At 42.0% G+C, this 19230-nt stretch overlaps 1 protein-coding gene across 5 annotated transcripts in view; it reads right to left on the reverse strand.

Annotated features, from left to right (window-relative positions):
- Positions 1–386: 386 nt before the first annotated feature.
- The window catches only part of Hs3st5 (heparan sulfate-glucosamine 3-sulfotransferase 5), a 272161-nt gene continuing 253317 nt past the window's right edge, over positions 387–19230 (reverse strand). For all 5 annotated transcript variants that reach the window (XM_076916480.1, XM_034523726.2, XM_076916479.1 and 2 more), the window contains 2 exons: positions 5426–5564; positions 387–1682 (listed from right to left, as the gene is read on the reverse strand). In XM_076916480.1, coding sequence (XP_076772595.1) covers positions 749–1682; positions 5426–5532 — 1041 coding nt within the window. In that variant the 5' untranslated portion in view covers positions 5533–5564 and the 3' untranslated portion in view covers positions 387–748. The remainder of the gene's footprint in view (positions 1683–5425; positions 5565–19230) is intronic.

Here is a 19230-nt window from a genome sequence, read left to right on the forward strand (position 1 = left end):
TTACACCATTTACAAATATGTACAGGACATTTTTCTTTGTTGACATACAACATGGAAGTAAAAGAACGTGGTGATTCTCCAGCACGCGAGTGATTGACATGCTACAAATGACACCATGGTCCATATGAGGAAACAATAGTGCAAAAATCACCACAAGAACTTTGGAACAGTGTCAATTTTATGAGCTAAGACATTCATTTAAACTATAAGAAAATAGCATAATCTGTTTTCGTGGCAACAATCCACTATTTGAATTAAAGAGCTAATGTTAGCTTAGGACAAAAACAAAACAAAACAAAACAAAACAAAACAAAACAAATGAACCATAAAATTGAATCCTCTACTTCCTGAAGCTTTGTAGCCATTGGTACATTTTCACACATTCATCTTTTGGCTTAAATCTGACAATGGCGGGTGACAAGTTCTGAGTCAAAGGAAGACTAACTTGACACTATCTAAAGTCACTTTCCCCAGTCCCACCACCTCTTCTTTTTCCTTTTTTTTTTTCTTTCTTTCTGTAAATAGCTTAAAAGATGCAATTATGTAGACAGCCATTTATTATTTATTTATTTCTTGTAAATTTTCAGTAGAAAAACAATTGATCTTCTATTTGGTCACACACTGCGTATGTACAGCTATTCATGGAAAAATGAGTTGGGGGGCTGTGTCTGGGAAAGTGCATATTTTAATGTCGAGGGGACGCCATGCGTCTCTAGATACAACACATGGTGTTGTATGCTATATTATTTTAGGGCCAGTTCAATGTCCTCCCAGTGATCTGGTAAAATTTTTGATTAAAGGGATGAAAGAATTTGCGCAATTTGGTAACGACGGAGGGGTCTACCTCTGGATGGATGCGCCCCTTGCTGCCCGCCAGGCACTTATTAAAGATAATGTTAAATCGCAAACAGTAAAACCCTCTGGTAGCATTGAAATATAAATTGTACTGACTTATCCTTGGAGGAAGGTTTAAGAATTTCTCCACCAGCTGCAGTTCCGGCAGAGGCTCGGTGATGAGACGGTCTCCATCCACGATGTGGAACTGTTCAATGGGAAAGTACTTCAACCAGCGCTCCAGATGTTTCGTGTATATGCTGGTCCTAACCGCCTTGTATTTCGTGTTCACCTCGCAGGTATTAGGGTCTATGGCCAGTTTTTCAAACTTATAGTAGGTTTTGTTCTTCCGCTCCTTTCCTTCTAGCACCTGAGTGTAATCAGAAATCGCTCTTGTGGTGGGCTCCCTGACAATGATCAACAGCTTGATGGATGAGTTCATCTTGTAAATCCTTTCCGGAACCTCTTCTGTGATGAAATATGCCGGGCTCTTTTCAATTGTGATTTGCTGAGGGTAGGAAAAGGGCATCTTTTTCCTGTACCACTCAATGCCCTTGGCATAATTCTCATCATTGTCAAAGAAGTGGATCTCTTGGGAAGCTTTGACCACTGCAGGATGGAGGTTTAACATCTCTAGCAGGGCCCTTGTACCCCCTTTTCTCACCCCAATGATAATGGCTTTGGGGAGCTGTTGGACCAGGTCATGGAGGCGAACCTGCTCCTTGGAAGAGTTGCCCTTCCGGAACTCATGCAGCAGGCCTCTTTTAAACTGCAGGGCTCGGAGTGGGAATTCAACCTGGCTGTGTGCACCACCAAATCGACTTTCAACGGGACAAATGGGCTGGAGCCTGCAAGCAAAAGAGAAGGACTGTAAGGAACTTGTCACAAGGAACGTCTCCTAGTTCTGCATCTGTGCCAGACTCAAATTGAACATGCATAAATAAAGCCACCGGGTCCCAGGTTGCTGTAATCCATAATGAACATATGTTTGGGAATTTTTATGTTAAGTAACCTTGTATTCAGTGGAGCACACATAATTGATGGGATTTTTTTTTTTATTAGTGCTCCTTAAATTTTTTATTCACCAAGCACTTAATTAACTACAGCGTGTACTGATGCTCACAGTACAGGATAGACAAGTGACGCCAGCCATACTAATAGCTTTTAAACAGTTCACTAGTTAAAATCATTTAGAAAATCAGGAAGGCGGAAGATTATAATCTTCAGTTAGGATGCTGAAGGGCAAAGAGGAGATCATTTATTCCAGGCATTGTGTCTTAGCTCTTGTTTCCTTTCTCTCTTTCCTCTCTTCTGGCAGCCTGGCAGCATTCACATCGCCTGTAAACATCTTATCCTTTAGATATAATCTGAGAAGAGACTGTGGTCTCTGCCCTTGGCTTTCTGCACACCATCACATAGAACTTTATCCTTGCTGAACTTTCTGTTCTGTGAGAATTTCTGCCCCTTGGCCTTAGAGAGAGCAAAAGGAGCACTTTACTTCTGACTCTTTCCATTTCTGTCTGAAAGGGTCAAGGTTACACTTTCATCTTGCTGATTGTAGGAACGACCCCAAGCATCACTTTTCTGTGTATGACGAACTACTCCTGGGACCAGAAATCTGGATGAAAGACTCTTACGCGACCAGAAACCCCAAATCATAATCACCATGCAACTTAAGTCAGGAATTAGTAAAGAGTGCAATGGACAGAGTCAGAAAGGATGAACAGGCATTTATATTTTTCTGAGAGAGAAAGATGTGATAATAGCCACAATGACATCAGAACACAATGACTACGTTAACATGGCCTCTGTATATGGTTAGAAAATTGTGTTTACTTCTATACATAATCTGATGATACACTGTAATCAATGAATCAACTAGGTTGATTTAGGAAGTCATTTCAGGCTGCTTGGTGAAAGGGATAATAACAGTCAAATTGGAAATTAAAATACATCTTTCAGTTGAAATTTCTTAATGACTGTGGCGATTTTGAATCTTTCTCTGTTACAATGAGGGATCCTCTTGCTTTCCCAAGAGGTCCCATTGCATTCTTCAAGCTATGTTCAATTCATTATGTAGAACTTGGGAACAGTTTTGGGTTTGCCTTATTTATCTAGGTGTATATATAAGCTTTAAGGAAAATATAGATGTGTATTAATTTTTATTATTCATAAAACAACTCATACTCATTTCAGGAAGTTTGAAAACAGTGGAAATCTATTGGGAAAACAGGGCTTACCATAGTCTTGATTAGCATTCGTTTTGCTGTGATAAAACACCCATGGCCCACGGCAGACTTGGGGAGGAAAGGGTTTATTTCAGCTTACAGTCCTGACTCCTTTGGAAAGCAATTTACTGTCTTGTTCCTTACAGCTTTCCAAGCCTGCTTTCTGAGGACCGCCTACCCAGGGTGGCACTATCCACAATGGGGGTCCTCTGCATCAATCACTAATCAAGAAAATGTACTCACAGTTTGCCTATGGGCCAACTTTATGGAGGCACTTTTTTCAGTTAAGAGTCTCTCCTCCCAACTGACTCTATCTTGGGTCAAATTAACAAAATAAAACAAAGCCAATTATGCTTTGTTTTGTTAACACATTAGGGAAATGTAAATTTATGAACATATTTGGATTATTACACTAGGGTTCTAATTGGATCTTAAAAAGTTATCAACAAATAACATAGTTAAAAGTATTATTGGTTGTGACACCAATGAACATATTATAAATTAACTTCTCTGCTCTTCCTGGGTTTTGTCTATTAAGCTAGACCTAGTTCATTGAGGTATCCATTGATGGATGGACATTTCTTCTAAGCATCTACAAGGATGCTAGCTCTGTTTCTGTGAGTACTAACAAATTGTCTCTGAAATCATTTTCTGTAAGATTTAATTATCTTTCCCAAGGTTGGATAAAAGTGTTGACATGGAATCTCTTGGAAAGACTGGGTAGGGATGGAGTACCACACTCCAATGTGGAAAGGGCCACCTTCCTTCTGAACTTCTTTATTTCTGCTTCCTACTCTGGACTACCAAACTCTGTAGGAAAATTGCTTTCTGGACTTCAGCACTCAAGAGAACATCTAATGATAAGAGAAAACATTCCACTTCCATGTTCCCTGAAGAACAGTTCTTATCATGACTACCAGACCCTAAGCAGAGTTTAAACATTGTAATAGACAAGGGAAGTAACCCCAGCATCCCTCCCAGACAGCAGTCTTCAGTTTCTAAGGGCAAGCACAGGTCATTTCAAACACAATTTGTTTAAAATCTTCAACAAGGGATTGTGAGAAAGCCCACCAAAAGATGGAATTTCTTATACAAGCCATCCTACCAAGGAGTTAAGAAGGCTAGGGATGAAAACTATTATCAGCTGAATGATAAATGTGTTAACAACTATAAGACCAATCATCTAATAAAACATCAGTGATTGGAAGTTAACTAATGGTGTAAGCAAGACTTCCTGCTAAAGTTCTGTTGTGGACATAGGACAAATGTTGACCCTTTAAAGTTTCTCTTTATTAAATGACATGTCAAGAATAAACATTGGAGTGCCAGCACTCCAGTGATATGCTCTCAATTACATATGTCATGGTAACAAAGTGGAAGACATGAACTGAAAGGTAGCAGAGAGAGTTCATGTTTACAATTTAAGATGAACATTGAAGAAAAGCAGGGACTTTTGCTGGTTTATTTTAAAACATTTAAACTACAGGATACTGAGGAGAAAACTGAAGCAATTTTTATTTAAAAATGTAGATGCATTTTCATTGACTCTGGGAATGGAACTGAGAAAGAATCTAGTCTTTTCAGCACAAGAGTTAATTCTGAAGAGGATGGGTAGTGTGGTAAAAGCAGCTCTGTATTCCAGACTCCTCCATATTTACTATTCACCCTGACTGTAGAACCATTGAGGAACACTTTAGGGATGGATACTCAATTGTCATGACGGGGACTCCTGCAGGCTAGTACCTCTTAACTGTTTGTCTATCTAACTGTAGTATCCTCTTCATGGATTTTCCAGTGCCTCATGGCCAATCATTCTGTGTGACAGCATCCTTGCCAAGTACACTCAGTTCCCGAAAGCCAGAGCTAATTAACATAGTTAAAAATCCGTGCCTGTAGCCATCTTCCTAGGACAGAGGACTGCAAACTTGATGGGCTTCTTTATTAATGTGTACATAATTGTTCGCTCATAAATTTCAAAGCCAAGAGACATGGTCCTATCACTACTATGCTGTAATGGCTGAAGGTCAGCACTGGATGCACATAGGCTACATTGTGGTCTAGTCAGTGACAGTATTATTTATTCATTATTATTTATTGTTCACAGCTTTACGCCTTCTGTGAAAACAAGTAAGTGTCAGTACTCACAGAATACAGATGGATCTGGATGAAGAATCTTGGTCTGTGCAGTGTGGAGCGTGTTTCTATAAGGTCTCAATGAATCAAAATCAACAACACAGAAAAGTTTGTTTCTTGAGAGTTTTGAGGGACAAAGATGAATGGGTACACTAAAGATATAGCCCAAGGAAGTTGATATCAAGAGACACACAAAACTACATGGGTAGATCATACACTTAATCACCTACCTATCCAAGCTCCCAACTCTGGCAACTAGATACAGGAGGCTCCCAACGGCAAGACTTCCGAGCACCAGGAGCTTCTGTCTCAGCCACACCTGCTGTTTGAATAGCATGGCCCTCCATCAACCTTCAGGACTGCAGCAGCCTGAAGATAGAGAGAAAGCGCCCATCAGTAGTTGTCACAAAGCCAACCAGAGGTGGACACAGGCCATTAAGCAATGAGGAAATCGCATACCAACCATAACAGTTTTAATGGTGTACCTGATTTTAGTGAAACTTACCTTAAAAAACAAAAAACAAAACACACACACACACACACACACACACACACCTGGTCGATGCTATAAGAAAAACTATTAGTTCCATTGGAGAATTATACAGAATTTGCTTTGTCCTCAACAATTTCTACAGCACATAAAAATACATATATATGAGTATACATATTAAACTCTTAAATATAATTAGAGTTATAGATAGATAGATAGATAGATAGATGGATAGATAGATAGATGATAGATAGATAGATAGATAGATAGATAGGCAGGCAGATTGGTAGGGTATAGGCCATCTACAGAGTATTGAGAAAATGAGCACCCTGAGGTTTCACTGGTAAGATAACTAACTGGTAAACTGCAGTTAGAGCAGAGGCTGAAATTCTGGTTTAGTAAATGACCTTTCGAATATAGTGTGGCACCCTTAGCTTATACCACTTGCTTTGCTTCAGTTGTGAAGGAAAGAAAAGGACAGGATTCAAAGTGACTGCTTTCTGTCTAGCCCAGCTGTGTGCGAAGACACTGGCTCCAAGGGGCTTGTTGTTTGCTCTCATGTCTCCTCCCAGTCCATGATGATGGAAATACAGTTTGTCAGGGTGGCCCTTCCCCAGGCTCCTGGGAAAGTTGAATAGGTTGGGTGGTATCAGGCTTGCTTTTACCTTTCCAGCTTTGTTCTCTTATACATAAGAAGTGTAGTGTAAGGCTTTCCTTGTGCTGTTATTACATTCTGAAGAATATATATATCTCCCAATTCAGACTTCTTATTAAAAATAAATCCAATCCCCTTTCAAGATAAGATTGTTTGCTTCTTACTGAAACTGAAAATAGTAGTCTGAGAAGAAGGAGACTGAGTTCTGTCTGAAAGTGATCTTGCTTCAAAGGCATCTCTACGTTTTTTATGTGAAGACTCCCACTATGCAGAAGGGATATGCTGCAATGGTCAGGTTGGTGTATACTTGCATTTATCAAGAACCTGCTGAGAGACAATACCATTTTCTACTCTCAGAGTAGGTACATGGGAGATTTAAGAAATGTTCTGAAAGAGTTTCAGTCCTTGGACAACCAATCATGTGATCAGAAAATCATGGACTAACAGGAGAACACAACTCAATAATGTGTAAATAAGTGTCAGTGAAGGAGATTTAAGGAAAACACCAGAGAATATGGGCTCCATGAAATTCAGTTTGTATTTACCAGAAAGACTGCTGGAAGTCATCCTAAGAGCATGGATAAGAGCAGATGAAGGAGAATGTCCATGTGCCAAGTTCTGTGTTGGGTGCTACAGAGAATCATTGTCAAATAAATAGACACAGTTCTTAGCCACTGTGGAAAAGATATAACACACCTATATAAGATTGGAAAATACATTCAAATTGTATTAAATAGCACAAAAGAAAATTACAGGGAGGGGAGAGAAAAGGGTAGTCTGCTGGGAAATGGATGAGTTCACCTGTCGTTATGACTTATTAAGGTTTGGTTTGTAGGCAATAGCCTAGAAAAGAGAAAGAAGGTGAAAAGAAGTTTATTGAAGCCTTTTCTGTGGTAAGCACATTGTCAAGATGCTATTTTAGGAAATCCCAAAGAATAAACAAAAAAGACAAAACAAACAAACAAACAAACAAACAAACAAAAAGACCAACTGTGAGATAGAAGGAGTTTCATAGACTTGTAAAGGGAAGTCCACAGTTTGTCCCACTTCCTACGGCTACAGAATTGCCAGGCAATGAGAAGGCAAAGGTAGCGCCCATGGCATGTGTAGTAGTTTCTGGAATGTCTCTCTATATTAAGGGAATTAATATATTACAGTCTGCAGTTCAACTAACCCAACAATGGGCAGCTGTGAATGGGAAGTCCAAGAATCTAGTAGTTGCTTAGTCCCGTGAAACTAGGTGTTTCAGCTGGTCTTCTGTATAAGTTGGAATCCTGAAGAAGTAGGTTCCAACAGATGTTCTGCCAAGTAAGTGCAAGCAGGAGGAGGAGAATACAAAGTTCTTCCATTGTTCTAGGTAGGCCTTCAGATTAAAGGTGTGTACTACCTGGATCTAAGTTGTTCTGTCCCAGGTTGGCCTTGAGCTAAGAGATCTGCTTGGCTCATCTTCTGGGATTAAAGGTGTATACCACCTTTCGTGGGCCTAAGGTTTTCATGGCCACTGGATCTTCAGGATTCAGATCAAAAAGCATGCATCATCCCATGTCAAGATCCAGATCACGTGTGCCCTCCATTTATGGCTTGTAGTTAATTTCAGATACAGTCAAGTTGACAACTGGGAATAATCATCATAGCATGAGATTTAGAAGTATTCTGAAAGCACCGTTCGCCTTTCTCTGGGTTGATTCCCAAGGGTCTTAGAGACACAGCCTAAAGTGCAGTGCTCAAATGTGAACAGTGTTGCAGGATACACATCAGAGTGGAGAGCAAGGAGGTCCTGACATTCTCTGGACCTTTCTTTGCTTAGTCACAAGGTAGAACAGTTTGTGACGTCCCCACATGCACTGATTTGAATGAGAAATGTTCTTCACAGGCACAAACATCTGAATGCTTGGTACCCGGTTGGTGGCGTTGTCTGTGAAGGTTATAGAACATTTAGGTGGCAGAGGAGCCTCGCTGGAGGAAATATGTCCTTCTGGCTTTAAGGTTTTATAGCCTGGTCCCATTTCCTGTGTTGCCATGCCTCTGTGGACTCTACCCTCCACCGCCTATTAAATGATAAGCCAAAATAAATTCTTTTCTCCTCTAAGTTGCTTTTGGGTGACTGAATTTCACCACAGGAACAGAAAAGTAATGGATGCACCATGCTACAATGCTATAATAAGAAGGAAGTAAGGGTTCTGTAACAGCACTCCTCAAAGGCTTGTTTGCTTTCCTGTTTAAAGGATTACACATCCTCTGTGCTGTAGTATGAATGAACAAAACGTGCATTCAGAGAAGAACAGTGTGAGCCAAGGAGAGAAGCTGTAAATGTGCTTCATAGGAAAAGTTCATGGCTTCAGTGGGAGTCACCAGCCTTCCAGAGGAACAAGAGAGCAGGGTGAAGAAGCAGTTTGGCTTTTTCTGGGTATTTTCATATGCAGTCCACATCATATGCTCAAAAGGGTATAGGACAATGCTTTGTCTACTGTCCCAAATATCCTGTCCACCTTTGTGTTTTCGTTTTACATTTTAAATTTATTTATTTATTCACTTTACAACCCAGTACCAGCTCTTTCTCTCCTCCACCCAGTATCCCCTTATCCCCTCATGCATCTTCTCGTCCTATTCCAGTTCACCTTCCCTTTATCACTTGAGAAGGGGAAGCCTCTCTCTGGGTGTCACCCCCAGTTACCGCCCACCCCCATCAATTCGCTGCAAGACTAGGCACATTGTCTCCCACTGAGGCCAGGCAAAGCAGTCCATTTAGGGGCATGGGATCCACAGGCAGGCAGGCAGGCAGGCAGGCAGGCAGGCAGGCAGGCAGGCAGGCAACAGGCTCAGGGATAGCTCCTGCTCCAGTTGTTGGGAGACCCACAGGAAGACCGATCTGCACATCTGCTGCATGTATGCAGAGGCCCTAGGTCCAGCCTGTGCTCACATCTTTAAGTACACTCCACCTAACCTTTAAGAATCAAGATATGTCCTGGCTCTTCTATGAAGCATTCTCTGGTGGAGGCTGCTGTCCATCGTCTTCTTGAAGTGGCACCGATCTCTCCTTCCTGCACTCAAGCCACACAGACACTTCATTGTTCTTAAGTATTTGGCAGAAGTTAACCGTTGTCTTCTCTACATATCACTACCATGTTCTCGCAGGGACTAAGCCAATTGATGCAGTTTACAACTATTGGAAAGTTAACTGAAAGGCCTGGAGCCTGACTCAGTCTGCTGTGTTGTCTGGGCCAGCATACCTCTCAAGGAGCCTGACAGAGACATCTTTGAAACACACCTGCCCCCATCTTCAGGGGTCCTAAGCCAATGGGTCTCCATCAAGCTTGCATTTGCAATTCCAGGTTAGCAAACCACCTCACTTAATATTGCTCTCTATTACCATGTCTGGCCACTCTTGCCAGCGAGTTTCTTCATGCCTCCATCTGTCCAGGCGTTCAGCCACCCCCACATTTTTAATACTCACTTTTAAACACTTGTGCTCTCTGCACTCTTCCTATGGGATTACAACCCAGTTAATCTTCATAATGTAAGTTGTTTTGTCCCTGACCTGTTTGGGGTTTGTTTACTGGTCCCAGTCCAGTAGCCCAGACTGAGCATGATGGCCAGCTTCTTTCTCTTTCATGAGTTGTCCACATTCCCCTCTGTTCCCACTTGGCCACTTTTTTTTTTTTAACTGCTCTTCACTTTGTCCCTCTGTGCTTGATGTTCCCATTAGCTTCCTCACTGGCTCGGAACAGCTTTCCTATGTCTCTTCTTTAGGCAATCCTAAGTCTTACTGATTCTTTATAGGAGTGGAATTCATAGAGGAAGTATCTCAAGAAAGGTCCCATCAGTTGGTAGAAATGGATCTGGTCCATGATGCTGCTGGTTAGAGGGCCAAAGGGGTGTGTCTGGGCCTGGGACTTGAGCTTAGAGAGTATTTATATATGTGGGTGAGTGAAGGTCTAGCATGACCTCATGGTTGTTCCCTGCTTGAGAAGAGCAGGCAAGAAGAAGAAAGAGTGAAAGAGAGCGAGTGAATGCTGCTAAGGAGGTTGTCTGGGACTTAGGGGGTCAATCACATATTACATTTGTTAGTTTTCTGTAGAAGTGCTTACAGATGCCTTATGCATTAGGTTATTAACCTCACTGCCTTTGAGCCCATTTTTTTTGCTGTGACCCCCTTGGATCTTTCAATTTAGTCTATGCCCCAAGAACCTAAAATATAGACTCTGACCTCTGGACAAGCCCATATATTTTCATATAGGTTTTGCTTTATGGGATGTGCTGATACTACTGATATATGGACCAGTTCAGCCTCCTTGTGTGCAGGATGCCTTAAGCATGTCTGCTAGGATTGTCTCTAGTGTTTTTTTGTGAAGATCTAGTCTACTCCTCATACTGATTCCTTGTGTGCTCTCTGGGCCATCACACCAGTCATGTATGTTCAGGTCTGCTGTGATAGTGAGGAGGTCTGAATGTAAGATCTCAGCTTCTATGGGAGCTGCCAGGGATGCAGTGCAGATACCACAGTCTCAGCGCCAGGAGCACTTGTGAGCATTTTGGTTTAGTTTTGCCCTGAAAACCTTCGAAATATTGTTCTCTTCATCTATAGAGTAAAGACAGTAGTGTCTCTTTTGCAGGGTTATCATGACATGGACTCTGGGAGAGAACTTTGTGAACATCTTATTGTGTTACAATATTGAACCATAATGATTATCTTGAGGAGGCAAATAAATTAGTTCTTGCACTGCATTTTAAGGAGATGAAGAATAGAATAAATGTAGTTCTCATGAACAGTATAATTGGACTGTGAAAATATCGGTCCTTTTTTAAGCATAAAAACTTTTAACGGAATCTCCCATTAAATGTTCAAATACTAACACTGAAGTTTCTATTCAAACAAGATGGTGGTCATGGGCACGGGCTCATTCACACAGACCACACAGTCAAGGCTTGTCTTCACGCGCTAAACCGTCCTTGGACTTTTGAGGGACAGGGAAGTCTCATTAGCACATCCCGGTGAGACTCTTCAGTAGACACCTAAAGCAACATCTCCTGCTTTATAACCAATCTCAGGTGACAGGGATAATGAGAGCAGCCTCAGAATACATTTTCCTCAAGAAAAATAAAGATACTGGCTTACGAGTCAGGATGCATTTTTTTTTTCCCTATAGTATCAACAAGTGCTCAAGAGTCTACAAAAGTTGGAGGCTCAAAAGCTAGGAGTTGTACCTCTTAGTTTGGGAATACAACAAAATGGTATGAACTCAATCTTTATAGGTAATGATATTAAATGAGGTAGTTAACGATTTTTAGTAACAGCTCACCGGAGAAGTTGTGATGGTTAATTTTGGTTCTCAACACAGTTAGACCTGGTATTAACTAAGAGACAAGGCTCTGGGCAGATGTATGAAGATGTTTCCTGCAAGGATTGTCTAATGGGGAGAGAAGATCCTCCCTTAGAGAGGGCAACAGCCTAGACATAGAGGGGTCTGAGGGAAATGCAGTACTGTTTTTGCCTGCCTGACTTCACTCTGATGGTGAGAGCATGTACTCTGTTACTGCATTTGCAACCTTCATTAACATCAGAACCCAGCTTCCTCAGCCTTCCAATTTTGAGTGAAAAGGACTGGCTCATCAGGGGTCTTCTAGGACCTCAGCACCAGATTAGCAATCTGTGGTGTCCAGCCCCTTGGCCTGAGCAGCTCCCAGGAACCTACATATCTTGAACAACGAGGTTCTCAGCTTCTCTAGTGTGTAGACAGCCACTGTTGTAATGCCCAGTTAATACTGTACGGCTAATCTAATATGTCCCTTGTATAATCTACATTCATTCTATCAGTCTTGTTCCTCTAGAGAACTCTGCCTAAAGCTCTGTTATATTGGTAATGGGCAATTTAAAAAAGTTTTTAAGTGTTTATAAAGTATTTTTATGCACAAAAAGGCTAAAGGCTTACAGTGATATTTAAGCACTCGCGTGTCTCTAGTTTTTAATCTCTGTGTCTCATTTTGTGTTCAGCACAGTCACAGTTTCTCCAGACCATCAAAGTTTCCACAGACATAGTTTATTAGCTGAACACAACTGAGTATCTACAAGAGATTACGCAGCCAGAAATGACAAGCTGCAGAGACATCTGGCTGTTTTTGTAAAACAGCACTCAGCAAAGAAAGAAACAATTCCCAAGCTACAACAAAGAGACGAGGAGATTCAGAAATAATAATGTTATAGATATGTTCAAGTGTTGCTCAAAGGTTTGTTGACTAGGTTCCCACAAGCCTCTGGTAGCAGTCACAACAATAATGGGAATAGCAACACAGTTCATTAAAACAGCAGAACGAGTCCTGGAAAATCATAGCCCTCTTTTGAGTACTAGCTCAGTCGTCCCAAGCAACAACCTTCACAGGCAGACAAGACCCGTGTCTTTGGGGCACCAGGCTCTTCTGTTCACATTTATTTTCTGTCATAATGCAGCAGACTTGTAAAGTACAAGCTGGTTTATTTTATTTTATTTTTTGGATGGATAATGAGGAACAGAGAGATGTACGGATTTCTTACTCAGGGACCTGTAGCTAGCACACAGAGAAGGGCGGGGGGATAATCCGATTCAGAGTGATGTGATCTCAAAGGACAAGACCTCTTGACAGCAGTGCCACTTAAATCCTCAGATGCTCACCCAAGAGACTAGATAAATATTTGGTCACTGATGACCCATGCAAACAAAAAGAATTACTCCAAATAATATAACTTGTCCTTGAAACTTGAGATAGAGAATAAAGAGACATAAAAAAAAAAAACAATAAAGAAAGGCGTTTCTAAGGAGAAGAGAATTCGAAAGAGACACAATTGTGTGGTTTCAACTGGATTTAAGGAAGAGGAGTGTTGGTAAGCCAAGGCCAGCACTTCAATAGAAGGCGGCACGCCATATCTCTCAGGCAACTTCTCTTTCCCTGTGCTGTTCAGCATTACCATTCATCAGAACCATGAGACCTTTACTTGCCCTTTGCCTATCCTTATGAAAGATTTTATAGTTGCTGATGGAAACATTGCTTTTGACTGCCATCTGTTACTGACTTGGGTTATCATATTCTGACCTCCAGAAGAGCCTGTCGAAATCTGCTCAATACCTTGCTATACCTGCTCAGTCACTGCTATATCCTGTGGTCCCCACTTCCAGTCCTTCCTCTGAGTACTGTGGTCCATGGCTCTCCATCTGCTCACCAACTTGTCTTAGAAGAAGTCCTGGAGTTCGTCACCCTTGGCTTTTAGCTCAGTGCACTTGGTTCCATGTTTAATGCACTGTCAGGATCCACCTGCTTTTCTGCACTGTCATTTGTCACTGCTGTGGCTCAGGTCACTGTCTCTTTTAAACTAGCCATTATGGTCTCCTAAGTGGCCTCCTACTATTAGGTTTGTTTCTGGCTCAATTTATTTTTCACTCTGATGCCAGATGGATCTTTATAAATGGACATCCGATCTAGCTGCCTCCAGGCTTACTACTCTTTAATGGGTTCCTATCAGGGAGGTGGTTTTAAAGGGTCCTTTACCACTTTCCACTGCACCCCACCCCCAAATCTACACTGTGTAACTTCAGCAAGAAGAACAGCTTGCCATTCTTTTTAGTTGTGCATGGTCCCTGCAGTTTCAATGACTTTCTTCTGAGGATCTTATAGCCCCTAAACAGTAGCCCAGAGCTCTGTGAGGAGTACACCAGTCTTCACAGCCAGGCTAATGTTCCCTCTGTCTCCCCTAGGCCTAATGTTCTTATCTTAGTTCCTGGATTTCCTTTGTGGAAATCCAGGGTTGACTGAGGTGTTCTTTGCCTATGTCCCTACAGCATCCATCAGAGAATTCTATTTAACCACAAAATGGCTTACACGTCTGTCCTCTAGTGCCACTTTCCCAGATTAAGAGTGCGTCTTTTCATTACTGAATTATCACCAGCACTTAGAGCGGCAGATGCTCAGCAAACAATTGCTGAGTAATCAAATCAGTTAGATGGGGAAGGACTTTCATACCCTGAAAGCCCTGACACCTGGTTGCTGCCTCTCTTTAACTGAATAGAAACCCTTTATCCTTGTCCGGTGCCTGCAGGCTCATCAAGTGCTGTGCTTCTTCTGAAAGTGGCCTCATTTTCATGCCTTTTTGAGGAAACCTTATGTATCCTTTGTCTAGATTCCATAGTTGTTAACGTTTTTCCATATATCTGCTTTATGTCTCACTTATTGTTACGTAAACACATCAATTTTACTAAGCCATTTGAAAATAAATGGCCAATCTTAGCCTTGCAGGATCCAAAGGCCCCATATGATGACTACCAGACTTGGGCTGGAAGGAGGACAGTGACATTCCTGTCTCGGAGCCTTAGGGAGGTGACATGGCCGGGTTAGAGCTTCAAACTATGTCTTCTAATAACTGTAACCTGCCAGCCTTGGGATCCCTACAGCGCCACTCTTCCTTCCTCTTCCTTCCAGGAAAGCCGCAAACTTTACAGACCCCATTGGTAGAGTTGGTGTAGCCCCGCCTTTCCATAAATTCAACTTATCAAGTATGGTGAGGTGTGTTATAAAAATAAACAAAACAAAATTTAAAAAAGTAATGAAGATGAAAGTCAGGGATACAGAGTAGCATGGGATGGAGAAAATCGTCCCAGGAGAGTTTTTGTCTCGCACATTTTGCTTCCCCCTTTAATTTCTCTAGAGAAAGAAATCTGAAAAGGCAAGTTGCTATTCTAACATGAGTTACGAGGCAGGACAATAACCATCTATTGGCATTCTACAGCTGGCTCCTGCAGCAAGCCAGTTGATGTGTGTGTGTGTGTATGTATGTATGTGTGCGCACGCACATACACATGCACAACTCCATAGGCACGTGCATATTTTCCTTTCTGTCTCTGTCTCATTTTATCGGTCTCTTTCTTTGTGCGTGTCTGTGTGTCTGGTGTATGTGCAGGTCAGAAATAGACAATGGGTGTCTCAGCTGTTTTACATGTTATGTTTTCTCACACTGAACCTGGCACTCACTGATTCAGTAGTATAGCAGGCCAGAAAGCCCTGGGGATAGATCCTCCTGCCCCACCCCCCACCAGTGCTGGGATTGCAAGTAGGTTTTCATTTCACTTTAGGTTTCTACTTGGTGCTCGGGTTCTCATGCTTGTGTGCTAAGTACTTTACTGATGTAGTCTTATCCCCTGCCCCTTAAAGTCATTATTGAAATTAGATTATAGTCTGGTGAGGTGGCATACGCCTGTGATTCCAGCGCTCAGGAGACAGAGGCAGGAGGATTGGTAGCTAAAGTCCAGCTAAGGCAGCAGAAATTTAAAATGAAATAAATTGTAGAAGGCAGAAAGTACTGCAAGCTTGTCGTTGCTGAATCATCTTGGTGCATCTCACGAGCGTCTGTACTTTGGAGGTTAAGCCGATCTGTGTGGTGGAAAGACCAAAGATCTCCTTCCAACTCCACATCCAGTAAACTCATCCTCACCACTTAAAATTCCGCATTACTCCACTGGTGTTGGTAGAAGAGAAGTAGCAATGAGAAGATGGTCCTTGCAATAGAAATGGGTAAACATCCAAGCCATCCACCCTCGCTGAGGTCCACTTGAACAGCGGCAAGTACATCGTATCCGCATTACCTCTGTCTTTCATTATGTCTGTCTTTCTGAAGATCTAATTTCTAAACACACAGGGCAATACTGTTTGTATAAAAATGAGGCTGGGCTGCCCTCCCTTTCCTCCTCTCTTTACCCAGGTACTCATTCTCCTGACTTTTCCCATAGACCCACTCCCATTTCTAAGGCTCTTGTGATCCTTTCTTTTCCCCGCTGTGATCCTTTGTCCCTGCCTCCCTCTGACTCCATCTGTTTTCCCCTATATTGCCACTGAATGTGTTTTATAGAAGAGCTTAAAAAGCAAATAATGAAGAAAAGCAATTTTAAGACATTTATAGCAAAATGAAGTATAAATAAATACACTATAAACCTGTATTTAATAAACCTATAATAAGATCTATGGTTAGTTTGCATGCAGAATGATACTAAATCTCCTATTTATAATGTAGCAAGCTAATATTTCTTAAATTGAAATGTTCAATTTTATATTATTAATATGCTTCAAAAACTGAGGAGATGGCTCAGCAGATAAGAGAGCTTACTGCTATTTTAGAGGAGCTACTTTTGGTTTCCAGCACCCATCTCTAACTCTAGTTCCAGGGGATTTGCTGGCCACCACAGTACCAGGTATTCATATGATACACATACATAAATGAAAGGAAACATCCATATCTATAAAATAAAAAAAAACTAAATTTAAAAAAAATCAACTCCCCAGCCCTTTTCTTTTTTGTTACCAGGAGCACCTTCCCCTAAATGCCAGATCTCCCTTGACAGCTGTGAGAGCCCCATCAAATACTGAGTTAGGATAACCTCTTATGTTTCCAGTCATCAGCAAGCATCTAGTAAGTACCTACTATGTGTCAGGCACTGCAGTTGATGAAACAATATGGCATGAGTAAAGTGCTTGCTGCACAAACATGAGGACCTGAGCCTAGTAGATCCCTCAGCATCGCAGGTGCAGAACTGTTTTATCCTCAGTGTTGGGGAGATAAAGCTAGGCAGATTCCAGGGCCTTAATGGCCAGCAAGTTTATCCTAAACAATGAGTTCCAGGTTCAGTGAGAAACTATGAGAGAGAGAGAGAGAGAGAGAGAGAGAGAGAGAGAGAGAGAGAGAAAGAAACAGGGAAGTACAAGAACAATCTTTGTTCATGTACCTGCACACACAAGTACCCTCATGTGTATACCCACAGTTCCCCTTGAGAAATGATATTGAGAACAAGAGACATAAACACTGTTCCATTATTACACTCTTAAGTGTGAAGGAACACTATCTTCTGTTTTGTGCAGCGCTGACTCTTCTAGCCTGGCAGTGAAGAAAGGATCTCACAGGTCAGGGTCCAGTACATCTGCATGTTGCCCTCTGGCCTTCCGCTCTACATCTTGTTACCCAAGCAGCCGCCATCCAAGTACTTTCTCCAGCTACCGCTCTTCCCTCATAGCCTCTTGGGGAATGAAGATTATGCCGGGCACACGTGGACAAGGCTATGACAGTTGGCAGACCTGGGCTGTGACCTGGGTATCACATGGGATTCTCCGCTGCAAAGGGCACACTTGGCTTCCTCTTGGAACCACTAATCTCTGCTGGACTTCAGTGTTTTCTAATTGGTCCAAACCCCACGGTTGGTTATGTACACCCCGCTGCAGTCCCGGTGTTTGAAGACAGTTCCCTCTAACTTCACAGTGATGCTTCCTGCCTTGTCTCACACGTGACTTTAAAGGGCACACCCTGTCATAAGTCTATCACACAGGTCCATGACCTTTCCGCATCCTCTTCCAGAGCTGGATTCCCACTCCAGTGTTTCTCTGACTTAGTTCTGTGGTCCTCCCTGTGGCTCATGGCTTCCACCTCTGGGCCTGGGGTTGGAATCTGCCCACGGGGACAGAAGCAATTGGGTTTCCTATATGCACTCTTTAAAGTCGACTATGTGTCAATGAGGTTAGTGTGCGTGCGCGGGCACACACACACACACACACACACACACACACACACACACGCGCGCGTGCGCGCACACACATGCACTCACACTCACAAAGGGAGTTTCATTGTCACAAATTTACAGGGAAATTGCTTCGAGAGAAGTGAGAAGTAACTATCAGATAAGTAACAAACCACAGAAAGCTATCTCTGGACTTCCAGTTTCCTTTAAGGAAAAAAAAAAAAAAACTCAAACAGAAAGCTCAAACTATATCATAGACTTCCTGTGTGGATTTGAATAAATCGTGCCACTCCTAAAACCTTCTTGATTTTCTAAATTCCATGTTTAAAATTTTCCCCTAACATAATATTTTTATTAATTAGTTGGAAATCTTCCTGATTTTCACTTAAGAAACATGGGACTGGAAAAAGAGGAATGTAGTCAGTAATCCTTTTTTGGCCTAAAATTTTTTTTATTCGAAGAGATTTTTTATTACGATCAGCTCAGTTTGCACCTTCTGCTCCCATAATGAGATAGGGATACAGCAGGAGGGACACTACAAGGCTAGGGGTAGAATTCGTGCCTGAGGTCATTTTCAATTTTTAATGTCTTATTACCCCTCAGTTTTAAACAGAAGTAGCCTCGTTAAAGATGGTGCCATCACATCACACTGCCTATCACTGTGGAAAATAATCGTCGGCTCTGAGGCACGGCCTCTCTTCGAAAAGATCCTGACACTTGAGAAAGATTCTGCCGATTAGCTTTCAATTTGCCCTGCTGTCAGGAGCCCACTAGAAGCACATTCTGAGGAAATTAACTGAGGGTAGTTAGGAAAGACCGTCATAAAGAATCTGCTCTTATTGTATTCTGATAATCAAATAAGAGTGCAGCGAGGAGAAGAAATGTATGTTCCAGAGCACAAACCAGAGCAGGCCTGGGAAGCTCTGTTCGGCTTCAAGGCTATGCGCAGGTCTGTGTGGGTGCCGTTGGTTGGTTAATAGCTGAAGCAGAAAATGTCTCAGTGAAGATGTTGATAGTTGCCCTATCATACGGCCAAGGAGGGTATTAGTTCTTTTCAGTTAACCACAAAGGTGTCAAAGTTAGAAATGAAAAGGAAAAAGACTCCCACTGTAACGTGGGATGCGAGTTTGTGGTGTGTTGTGAACAGCTCTGAGCCTATTCTGACTTTTCCAATGATTCTTCACTCCATTCAGCATCTGATACCCTGCATCCATTATTTATCTCACTTCCCATCACCGAGTTATCGCGAGGCATCTGCGGGATCCACCTACAGCAGGATATTCAGGTTGCATTTGTAATAACCAAGCTTAAAGTCGGCTAGTTACTTGTGCAGGAGTCTTCTTTACTAGACAGGGAGGGAAACAGAAT

Source organism: Arvicanthis niloticus, chromosome 20 (genome assembly GCF_011762505.2).
Source record: "Arvicanthis niloticus isolate mArvNil1 chromosome 20, mArvNil1.pat.X, whole genome shotgun sequence".
Lineage (NCBI taxonomy): Eukaryota > Metazoa > Chordata > Mammalia > Rodentia > Muridae > Arvicanthis > Arvicanthis niloticus.